The 11,693-nt window shown below is 50.0% G+C and overlaps 1 protein-coding gene across 1 annotated transcript; it reads right to left on the bottom strand.

Annotated features, from left to right (window-relative positions):
• Positions 1–2,956: 2,956 nt before the first annotated feature.
• LOC103549756 (somatotropin) lies at positions 2,957–5,071 on the bottom strand. Its single transcript, XM_008518294.2, has 5 exons — positions 4,637–5,071; positions 4,223–4,383; positions 3,893–4,009; positions 3,532–3,693; positions 2,957–3,259 (listed from the first exon to the last, which is right to left on the bottom strand). The coding sequence occupies exons 1-5, from the start codon at positions 4,644–4,646 to the stop codon at positions 3,059–3,061; spliced, it is 651 nt and encodes a 216-aa protein (XP_008516516.1). The 5' UTR covers positions 4,647–5,071; the 3' UTR covers positions 2,957–3,058.
• Positions 5,072–11,693: the final 6,622 nt, after the last annotated feature.

Here is an 11,693-nt window from a genome sequence, read left to right as displayed (position 1 = left end):
CAGTCCCTGGTAACCACCGCTCTACTTTCTGTCTCTATGAATTTGACTACTCTAAGTACCTCATATGAGAGGAATTATACAGTATATGTCTTGGTTATTGGCTTACTAGAACTTTTTTAAATAATTGGTTAAAATTAGAAACAGAGAGAGCCACAACTGGCCCAGGTCTCTCATCTCCTTTTGCCCCTTTTTACCAATACAAAAGCTATGGACACATGTATTTCATCTTTGTGGTCCCTCACTCAGTGGTTCTCAACCATCTCACTCGGGGATCTTTTAAAAATACTCTTGTCCATCTCAGAGCAATTATATCAGACTCTCAGGGAGTGGAGACTACTGCAAAAACCCCTGCATTTCTAATTTGCAATGGAGGTTGCTATCCACTGCCTAATTGAAGAGTTGAAAGGCAGAATAACAGTTGGCAAATCAAAGAGTTTAGAGTAGATGATCTTTAAGGTCTTTTTAAATTCTAAAATTTTGTGAAATCAACTAGCATCTTTGTTATTCCCAACCAGCAGTGGTGGAGTCCATTCAGCTATACCCAGAAGGAGCTGAGTGGATGCTCTCTGGAGTGTGGCTCCCCCTGCAGTCCACTGCTGTCATGACAACCCCATTTTAGAACCCTCTTGCCAGTAGCTACAACAACCCTCTGTAGGCACCCCTCTCTTGCCACATTCATTCAACAAACACTTCTCAAGATGGCTCATATTTCCTTTTAAAACACTTATTCAAGCCAAGAGATAATTATATTTGTGCTCATTTCATCAACTTCTAAAGATCGTGAGATTTCCAAATAATTCTAAGGCTACATGAGGGATATTACAGGGGTATTGATTTCAGCTTAATGTAAAAAATTTTTCTGAAATTTTTACTTTTCTGAAAACAGAGTGGTTTAATAGAGTAAGTTGCCCTGTGAAATAGAGATCCCTTTGACAGTAGTGCTGCACAAGTGAATGCCGTCTGTAAGGGATGCTATAGAGTAAGATTCTCAAATTAGAAGGAATTAAGATGATCTATGAGGCCCTTCTAACTCCAAAACTCCATGATTTTAAAGTCAGACAATAAAAGAATGACCTAAGGCAGACAAATGGTTTCTGAGCTAAGAAATGGAGCTCCAAGGTTCTTATTATTCCAACGTTCAACCACCCCTCAAGTTGACATTTACATTACTAAATATAAAATATCCAAAATGAGTACAGGTAGATCCTGTTTTAAAGAAAATTCATTGTAGCATATAAAAATCTGAACTTTTCAGGAAGATTAATTAGGAGGTTGATTTACTTGCATTGTAACAGAATTATTTGCTTAGTAAAATCATGTTTGGATAATAGAGTTACTTTAAGGAGCATCTAAGTACGGATTTACAGGTCACTAGTTATTTAGCCGAGGTGCTTGGGTGCCTAAAAACTGTAAAGTGTTCATCACTGCCCTTTGAAGTTCATTTGGAAATAAAAAGGGAAGAAACATTTGAGATGTTACTAGGAAAACAGAGTACGATTTAATAACAAGTATTTAAACATTTCATCAGAAAGCGTGGAACACTCTAAAATTCCACGCAAAAACAGCAGCAATTTCTTGAGTGCTATAATGTGTCAATCACTTCAGAAACATCATTTCATCCACACATAATCCTTGTATGGCAATATATTATTATCTCCATTTTACATGCAAGGAAACCAGGTCTCAGGGATGTTAAATAATTTATTCACAAAATTCAAGTCCAAGTCTTTCTGATTCTTTCCCTTATACATATCAAGTTATCCCAAACCATCACTCTTAGAACAAATTGTTCACTGACAGCTTGAAGACCAAATGTGTTTGGGTTAATTTTTGCCCTTAAAATGTTTTCAGTATGAATTAGCTGCCAATGTTTAAAAATTAGATTTCATATGAAAGGCTGGATATCCTGTGTGTCTTGAAGAATCAGAAACTCTGGCAGCCCTGCTCCTGCAGCCTTGAATGGTGAAACAGCTGGACGGGCCCCTCCTTCGCTGGGGCCTGAGTTCTTCAGGTTGCTGTGGTCCCATTCCTCTGTGTTGTCTCCCTCACCAGGAGGCTGAGTGTCAGTTGCGATTTACCCCTTCACATCCAATCCTCATTACGTATGTAGTTATCTACCTGGCACCTGTTGGCACTGAATTTGCAACCCCCAATTTAGAATCTTTTCTACTTCCTAGTTCAGATCTCAAACATTCTGGTTCTGTTTGTCCCAAAACCATTTTTTCTTCTTTTGGGGGGGCGGATATTAATCCTGAGCTAACATCTACTGCCAATCCTCCTCTTTTTGCTGAGGAAGACTGGCCTTGAGCTAACATCTGTGCCCATCTTCCTCTACTTTATATATGGGACACCTGCCACAGCATGACTTGGCAAGCAGTGCATAGGTCTGCACCCGGGATCTGAACCAGGGAACCCCAGGCGGCCCAAGTGGAGTGTGCAAACTTAACTGCTGTGCCACCACTCTGGCCCCTCAAAGCCATTTTTGCGCTGTTCCCATTTCCCAAGAGTAGGTGGGCCTCATGTGTATTCACCTTAAATTTTATGCACAGAAGTAATTCTATGAATTCTCTCATGGTTTTCTCGCATGTTGGGGTGTTTTGCTTCTGTACTTCATAGCCTGTCTTGCTTTCATTTCATCCCACTCCTGGAGCCTAGGTTTGGTGGTGGTGTGCTGGTGGGGGAGGAAGGAATGCTCCCAAGTACCTTCTGGGGGTGGTCCTGACCTATGACTGCCCAGCAAATTGGGCCCACCGACCTGGGGAGTGGACTTGGTGTGTAACAGAGAGGAGTGAATGTGTCAGCTTCTTTCTAGCCCAGGAAGAACTGGGTCAGTTATTGTTCAGTGTCTTGGTTCCCAATAGATGGCACAAGATCCCTACAGGTTGTCTTCCCAACCTGTCCCTTGCCCGGTACTGCCCCCATCCATCCTGGAATAGAACAACACCTACTCAGACAATATGATGCAATTTTATTTTATTAGGAAAGATGGGTAGGCACTAGAGGGGCACTCTCCAGGATCAAGGGAGGCACTGAGGAGGGGTAACAGAGAAGCCCAGCACTAGAAGGCACAGCTGCTTTCCACGAAGCGGCGACACTTCATGACCCGCAGGTACGTCTCAGCCTTGTGCAGGTCCTTCTTGAAGCAGGAGAGCAGCCCGTAGTTCTTGAGCAGTGCATCATCACTGCGCAAGTTTGTGTCAAACTTGTCGTAGGTTTGCTTGAGGATCTGCCCAGCCCGGGGGCTGCCGTCTTCCAGCTCCTGCAGAAGAGAAGGAGAAAAGAGAGGCCGAGAACTTGCAAGCTGCTCCCTCCCCTCCCCCTCCATTTCCACCTTCCCTTCCCGGGCTTAGAGAAAGGCAGGGAGGATTCAAGAGGGGAAATGAAGAGTCAGATCTTTCCTGGGTCAGGGCTGGACAGCTACAAAGAGGGCGTCGAGATCTGTCTTCCCCAGCCTATGTAAGCCCCCACCCCTCAGCTAAGCCAGAGGGGCCTCCAGACCCAGGAGAGGGGGACCCGCAACGCCATCCCCACCCGCATCAGGGCCTGGATGCCTTCCTCTAGGTCCCTCAGCTTCTCATAGACGCGGTCCGAGGTGCCAAACACCAGGCTGTTGGTGAAGACCCTGCTGAGCAACTGCACGGGCCCGAGCCACGACTGGATGAGCAGCAGCGAGAAGCGGAGCAGCTCCATGTCCTGCGGGGAGGGGCGCAGTGGGTGCGCAGGCGCAGGGCAGCCGCTCTAGGCCCCGCTCTGCCCGCGGGCCTTACCCCGTCACCCTACACCCTCGGCCCTGCTCCGCCACCTAGGGGACAAGGCCGCCCAGGGCCCGGGGAGCGAAAGGGCGGCCTTCTTAGAAAGAGGGAGGCCCCTCTTCCTGGGCAGGGCCACTCACAGATCTCTGCTGGGCCTCATCCTTGCCCGTGGGGGCCGGGATGGTCTCGGAGAAGCAGAAGGCAGCCTGGGCGTTCTGGATCGAGTATCTCTGTCCCTCGGGGATGTAGGCGCGCTCCTGGGAGAAAGAACGCCCACCGGGGTCTAAGCTGGTGCACGGTTCTCATCACCGAGATTCTTTGGAACCCCTCCTCAGTTTATGCTCACCAGAGAGCATCTTCGCTTGGATAAAATAACCCTGAACTTGTCAGTTTCTTCTCATTATGTCCCACGGCGGGGAATTCACCCCTTCCTGCCACCCCCCATGAGCACCCATCCCTGGGAAGCTTACAAACTCTTTGTAGGTGTCAGCAGCCAGTTGGTGCAGGTGCTGGGCCCGGAGCACAGCGTTGGCAAACAGGCTAGACAACGGCATGGCGGGGAAGGCGCCCACATCCTGAGGCCAGGGCAGGCAGAGCAGGGCGAAAGCCAGGAGCACGGAGGTCCGAGGGCCTAGAGAAACACATGGAGGGTGGCGGGCAGAGAGCCGGAGGCCTGGGTCTCCTGCCAGACCTCTCCCTCCCTCAGGGAAACTTCTTTCCTCCCCCTCCTTCCCACAGGGACTGAGAGCATTCTAAACTTGGCCAAATGTCTGTGCTCACATTCAGGAGCCCCAAAGCCCAGGGTTAGTGCCGTCATCCATCTGCAGGGCCCCCTGTCACCCCTCAGTAGATGCCAAGCCCAGGGGGATTTTAGAGGCGCTTACCTGCAGCCATCGCAGTTGGGTGAGCTGTCCACAGGTCCCTGAGCCGTTTGGGGAGCTGGGTCCTAGGAACCTGGAATCGGTCCCCTGCGGGCCCTTTTTATGCCCAGGCTCCTTCTCTCTCCCCTCGGCCCCCACCTATTTTCTCTATACATTTATGCATGGGGCCACTGATGGGCCTCTGCTGATGGATAATTTAGAACCTCCTCCCACTCATCCTGTACCCGCTCCTCTCTTGGGTCATGTCCCCCAGGCTTATCATCTTCCCCTCCCCACTGTCACCAGCCCTGGGAGGTTGTACACACAGGGTCTCAGCCAGAGAGACCACCAATCTGTCCTCTTATTAAGGGGGAGTGGCAGAAGGGAGTAGTCTGAGTTCAGGCGTGCTCTGGCAGGATCTCACTGTGGAGTTGTCCATCAAGGCGAGGAGGTCCCAACCTGGTCCCCAAAAGGAGGGCTGTGTCAGGACGGCTGGGCCTTGAGAGCTCTGCTGACCCCTTCCTCATTCTATCCCTTTCCTCCTCCCCGCACTGCTCCCCTCCACCCACCACAGAGAATGTGTGTGTTGGGAAAGGGGGCCAAGGAGAGCAATATGTTCTGTGGTGCTAGGGCCCAGTTCAGCTCCAGATGCGACCTCCACCTTTATCACTATCCTGCGGCCATCCCACCACTTGGTCTGGCCTAAGGCAGCTGGATGAAGTGCTGACACTAACCACTAGAGGGCACCAGCCCCACACAGGCCCTCCCCCCACCCCCCCCCCCCCCCCCCCCCACCCCCGGCCAGGCGGGGCAAAGGACCAAAACTTGAGGTGTGGATGCTTCTTGGACAAGAATCAGAAATCCAAGGAACAGACACAGACCACAAGTGCTTCCTCCCACCGCCCTGCCACCATCAGAGAAACCCAAAGTTGGAAGAGACCGTGAAGGCTTGAGTCTCGTCCCCAGAACTGGAACTCAAGGTACAGCACCCTGAAAGATGCTTGCTCGAGTCACCGTAGTCTCCTCCCTCCTCTTTCTTCTCCTTTATTTAATATTTACATAGAACTTATCAGGCTGTGATGAGCATGCCTGTGCATTCTCACATTTGACCCTCACAAACATCTTGTGAAGGAGGTGTTATCGCCCCATGTACAGAGGAAGAGACTGAGGCTCAGAGAGGCTGACTTGCACTGGCTTGCTCTGCCAAGGCAGCAGATCTCAAAGGCTGGCTCTTCCCAAGTTGCCTCATGCAAAGCCCTTTCTCAAAGCAGACGGGGTGGGTGCCACTCAGTTCCTTTACCTTCTACATCCCTCTGAACACAGAGAGCCTGCCTCTAATCACAAGGCTCTCTTTGCCTCATTTTGTGCCCCCTAAGGGGGCAGGTTGTTGTCCCTCATTTACTAGGTGAGAATTGTCTAGAGACACGGGGTGCATGTTGGAGACCACAGAACAGGGCAAGGATAGGGCCAGGAAGGTAAAGCTGCCTGCCTTCCAGTCTGCTGGTGCCAGGGTCAGGCTATTTCAGCATCTACAGGTCACCAGCATCAAATCACCCTCCGGGATAAAAGCAGGAAAGAACACATTTCCCTCATAAAACAAACCAATGAACAAGCAAACCCTTCTAGAGGAGGTTGGTTCTGGTGTTGGCAACCAATGTTGGAAAGTCACACTCCTGTGGTTGAGAATATGAGTACTTGAGCCTTGCTCCCTCCACCTTTTAGGACCAGAAATAGGGCTCTCTTTTCTCCCATCATTCTTGAACCATTGCCCAACCGAGCCCCGATTCATTATCTGCTGGGAGGGCACTGGGACCTGTGGCAGCTGTTCTCTAGGCAGGACTGTGGGAAGATCAGAGTGACGTGCCATCAAAGGTACAGGCTCTGTGGAAGGTGGGGACACCTTCCAGCTCCATCAAAGAGGATGGGCCAGGCAGGAAGTAGAGGAGAGTCTCTGAGCCCCACATGCCTTCTGCCTCCCCCTCCACTCCTTTCTCCTATGTCACCCAGGGAAAGGGGCGCTGATGTGGAACTCCTCATGAAAGGCTGCTAGCTAATGCTGGGGGGGCTTGTCTGTGAACTGTGGACCATGAGAGAAGCCTCAGGCCTCCTCTAGGAGTGAGGGTACAGGAGCCCAAGTTGGGGAATGCTCAAGAGCCACACAAGGTGGCTGCAAATGAGGTGTGGTTGAGGCTCCCCACCAGGCAGGTTACTGCCAAGAACAGGTGGGACCAGCCAGGCGAGGGAAGCGTCTCTCCTCTCACCACATCCACTTCTGTTGACCCCAGAACTGGGGGCCCACAAGACTCTGGGGACCCCTGGGGATACATTTTATAAAAGGTTACCATGGCAGCCATTGGACCCAAAGAGGGAAGAACTGAAGGATGTAGGGGTGGATGCTGGTGACTCTTTTCTCCAGTCTGGACGTTTTCAGGGCCTTTAGTGATGAAGACCACATACATAATTCATTGCTAGTAGAAGATAAACTTTGAATTAGACTCAGGATTTTCCCTCCAGTTCTGGAAAGTTGCTCACCCTTTCTTGGGGCATTACCCTGAGGCCAGACCCTTGGCTTCTCCAGGTTCAGAGAATGCCCAACAATGGCCTCTGCATGGTGACCAGTGAGGAGAGGCTGTGATTAGCATCTCTGAGGTCTGCTTCAAAAGGCTCGGGATGAATCCCTCATCGTCTTGGAATCCATGAATTTCAGTGTGATTGAAAGCCCTTCATATTTCTGGACTTGACCATCTCTGGGGTTCTCTGTGTTGTGGAAACTTACAGATCTGCTCTTGATCCGAGAGTGGCCTCTTTCAAGCTTCAAGAGCACCTCTGAGGGTCAACTCCGTAGAGTTTGGGGCCATCTCATTATTTACAGTCGTACTCGCCCTGGTTTTAGGGACAGCCTAAGAGGGACTGGTGGCAGCTCTTTCTGCCCCCACTGTGGTCACTTGAGACCACACTTCCCACCACTAGCTCTGTCCTGTCTTCCTTGAGGCTAGAGGCTGGGATTGCACCCCGGACATACTCCACCTCTTCTTTGCTTCCAACACAAGTTGATCACTCAGCACACTGGGTCAAAATCTTTAGAGAATACTATATGAGGATTCCCAAGGGCTTCTCCAGGAGAGGTGGGGAAGGAGATCAACATTTGTGAATACACACCACGTGCCAGGCACTGTATTACTGGGTGATAGGAGGTGTGAAGCCCATTCATAAGAGGACATTCAGGATCAAAGACACAAAGTAGTTTGCCCAGAGTCTCTCAGCTCCTATGTGATGGCTGCTCAAGGCCCAGGTCTTCCCAAATGCCAAGCTCTTTAGAAGCCTCATCTGGGAAAGACAGTGGCGCTGCTGGGCATGGACAGAACTTTCCTCATGCAAAGCTAGCAGGGCAGCGATCAAGTCCCCACTCAGAAGATGTTCAGTGAAGCTGGGGGTATTGAACACAAGGAGCTTCCGTCCAGAATGAGGTCCACAGGCACCAAGAAAAGAGGCAGGAAAAAACAACCTGATGTAGCCCAATTTAATGAACCAAGTCACATCATCCTTCACATTTGTGTTGCACGTTTCAGTGTACATTGTGTTTTCACTTCCTTTATCTGGTTGGACCCTAGAGTTTGCCAGAGGGTTCAAGCATGGAGGGAGGGCCTTGGAGGGCTCAGGGGTGGGGGGACGAGGGAGGCAGGTAGTCCTGTGGTTGATGGGGGGTTGTTTACACTGGTTTAAGATCTCTGAACGATCTAGAAGTACCTAACAGTCTACATAACCGGACCTACTAAGGAATTTCCACCTTGGGGATTATTCCCCAGGGACACAGTCCCATTTAAGAAGAAGTAATAGGTACTAAGGTGTGTCCAGCAGCTGTGGGAAGTCAGGGGTGCTTTTCTGATTAGTGCCCTCAGCTGGAAATAACCTCTGCCTCCTTTTACCTTCGTCTGTGGTTATTTGTGGACGTCTTATTCCCCTTGTGGGACTGTGAGCTCTTTGAGGCTGGATTCGTGCCTTTCATCTATTCAGTCATTCACTCCTTCTCTTATTCACCCATTAACTGATTCAACAAGTTGTTGTTGCTCCTTCCCTATGCTGGACATTGTATCAGGCAGATGGGCCTAGATGAACAAAAGACACGATCCTTTCCCTGCTGGCGCTCACAGTCTACGGGGAAGAGAGATAATAGCAAACAAATAAATACACAACGGTAAAATATTAAAAGAAATTTTCCATCGTGAAAACTGCCATGAAGGAATAGCTAAGATATAGAGGTGGAAAAATAGCCTTGGGAATGGGCGGAAGTGGCAGCTGGCACAGTGCCAGGCCCAGGAACTCCACAAGCATCTGCTGAGTGGATTGAATGGACGGAAGGGCAGCGCCAAGGAAAGAACTCAAATATCCACCTGGCCGGAAATGGCAAGGCAGGCCACATTGTGTCTTAATGTCCTCCACTTAATAGAGAGAATTGAAATTAAGTACAAAAATAATAATAAGAAGAAGTACGGGATTTTGTGATGCAGAGCAATAAACATGAAAAAATTTAAATGAATAAAGTAGACAAGGCAGTATGTGTACGCTGATTCTGAGTACACACACATGTTCCATGCAGACCCACAACTTGCAGGACCTGAGCCCTAACAGGACCTCACACAGTGTCTGGCTCACCCCATCCTGTCGTGTGAGAAAGTGGTGTCAGGTTTGAGAAAAAGATGTCTTTTTGTTTGTTTGTTTTACTTTGAAAATTGCATTAGGGTCTGCCTAAAGGTGTTTTAACAAACTGCACTCTGAATTCAGGATTTAATGCTTAACTTTTGTCCTCCGTGGAGTTGCGTAAGTTTCCAAGTAAACGCTTTTGGATTGGAGAGGACAGGGGAGGTGTCCCAAGTGGAAGGTTTGTCGTTGTTTTTTTTTTTCGTTTGCAGCGGAGTCAACAGCAGGTCCTGAGGGTGCCATAACCAGGCGCAACGTGGAGAGCAGAGACAAATCCAAGACTTTCACAGATGTGGGCTCTGAATCCATCTACTGAGGTCAGGTAAAGAGAGCAGAGGACCGGGGAAGAGAATCTGGGAATCCCAAACCCCGTGTTCCCATGTGGCCTTTGAGGCCCTTCGCAGAAGACTCTGCCAGACTGACACCTGCTCAGGGACAAACACTATCTTCCAGTAACACCCAAACAGTGGCAGCTTTCCGCGTTTTGTTTTTCTCTCACCTCCAATTCTGCTGGAAAAACACCCAAACTCTTGGGTCAGAGCACCCTAGCACCTGCAGTGAGAGGGCCGGAAGTCAAGCTAGAACGGAGGAGGAACCAGCCTGTGCTGACACCAGGGCCCCGAGGGACTGGGCTGGATTCCCCCAGTGGGCAGTGGCGCATGTGCCCACCAAAGGACTTCAGGGTTGCCTTCCGGGGAAGGGGAAGGCCAGGGAAGCCGCCCAGAGCTGGACTCCTGGAAGGTTGGCCCCATGGGACGACATTGGCCCTATTAGGGAGGAGTGGGGTCTTTGGGGCTTTGGGACTTGTGAACAGTGCGAAAACTTGGGAGATGGCAAAGTTGTCCCAGGATCCTCCCCTGTCCCCTCCTTCTTTTGTTCCTCCTCTGGTTCAAAGCTCAGTCCGGCACAGTCCTTTGAGGGAAGAATGCTGGATTTAGAATCAGAAGGTCTGGGTGTGAATTTTGGCCAATTATGATAATCTCCCTAGGCTTCAAGTTCCTCATGTGTAAAATGGGGATAATGCTACTCCTTTCCAGGCTTATGCTGGCGCTTAGGCAAGATCATATAAATGAATATGGAGGTGCTCAATAAAATTCTGTTGGCATTTAAGAGGTGCTCAATATATAAATATTTTGGGGGCCCAGTAAAAGATTTCGGTTCATGTTCTGTATCTTGATTGTGGTGGTGGTTATACAAATCTGTACACGTGCTAAAATTCATTGAACTGTACACCAAAAGAAAACAAAGTCAATTTTACTATATGATAATTTTTTTAAAAAACGGCATCTGGCTGAGATGCTGAACATCCCTTCCCTCAGACAGATTTTATGATTCCCATTTTGCAGATAAAGCAGCTGAGACCTGAGACATTCCTCATTGCCACCAGCATCATTCAACTTTGTTCCCACTGCCTCAGTCAGTTCTGGGGGCCAGGGACCCATGAGACAGACAGGATGACATCCATCATGTAAGCTCCTACAATAGGAATGTAGGCCAGGGAGGGCTCCTGCATCATAGCTGTGAAGGCGGGTACCCTTTGGGGGTGTCTGGTGGAGGAGGAAGGCCTCAGGGCTCAAGTGATTCTCTGCCAACAGCACTTCAAAGTTAGGAAAACTCAGTTATTCAAAGGTATTGAGTTGTGTTTTGGTAAAACCGAGGCCTTCCCCGACTCAGGGCAGCCCCAAGCAGGGGGAGACCCTGCTGGGGGGAGAAGTGAAGACTCCTCCCCACCCCCAGCCTGGCTGCCCAGGGTCCCTGGTGGAGGTAGGAGGACAGAATTAGCGCCACTATGCAAAGTAGCAGAGGAGGAAGGGCTCCAGCTCAGTGGAGGCAGATGCCAAAACAAGCCAGTTCCCTTTGGCAGCCCAGAGACCAGGGAGGGAGCAGGCCAGCCCACTTGGGCCAGCCTGGCTCTGTGTGGGCACGACTGAGCCATGGAGAAATTGACTTGAAGCCCTGGCCGTGCCTGCCTTAGCCGCCTGCCCCTCCTGGAGTTCCAGGGGGAAGCTGGTAAAAACTGGTTTTTCTCTCATTGGTCCCCTTGCTGGTCTTGGTTCTCCAGTTAAATTGGCAGCTCCCTGAGGGCAGGGATTTCTCCTTCCTGAATCCAGAAAGTGACTGGCAAAGAGCTGTTTTGGGGTCTCCCCAAGGTCAACAGGAAGCGGAGTGCAGCCTGGCTTTGCACATGGAGGTTAACTGCACTTGAGCTCCCAGCTGTGAGCTGCTCCCAGTTACTCCTGCAGCTGGAGGGTTGGGGTCCTAATTTGTAGAGCCCAAGGGACCATTTTGTGGGGGACCTTGGGACCCTAGGGGGCACTAATAATATGTGGAAAAGTCTGACCCTGAGGGGTCACCTGACTAAGGACTCCCAAACTTCACCACC

The sequence above is a fragment of the Equus przewalskii genome, chromosome 10, assembly GCF_037783145.1.
Source record: "Equus przewalskii isolate Varuska chromosome 10, EquPr2, whole genome shotgun sequence".
Taxonomy (NCBI): Eukaryota; Metazoa; Chordata; class Mammalia; order Perissodactyla; family Equidae; genus Equus; species Equus przewalskii.
This window is presented reverse-complemented; position numbering and strand designations above follow the sequence as displayed.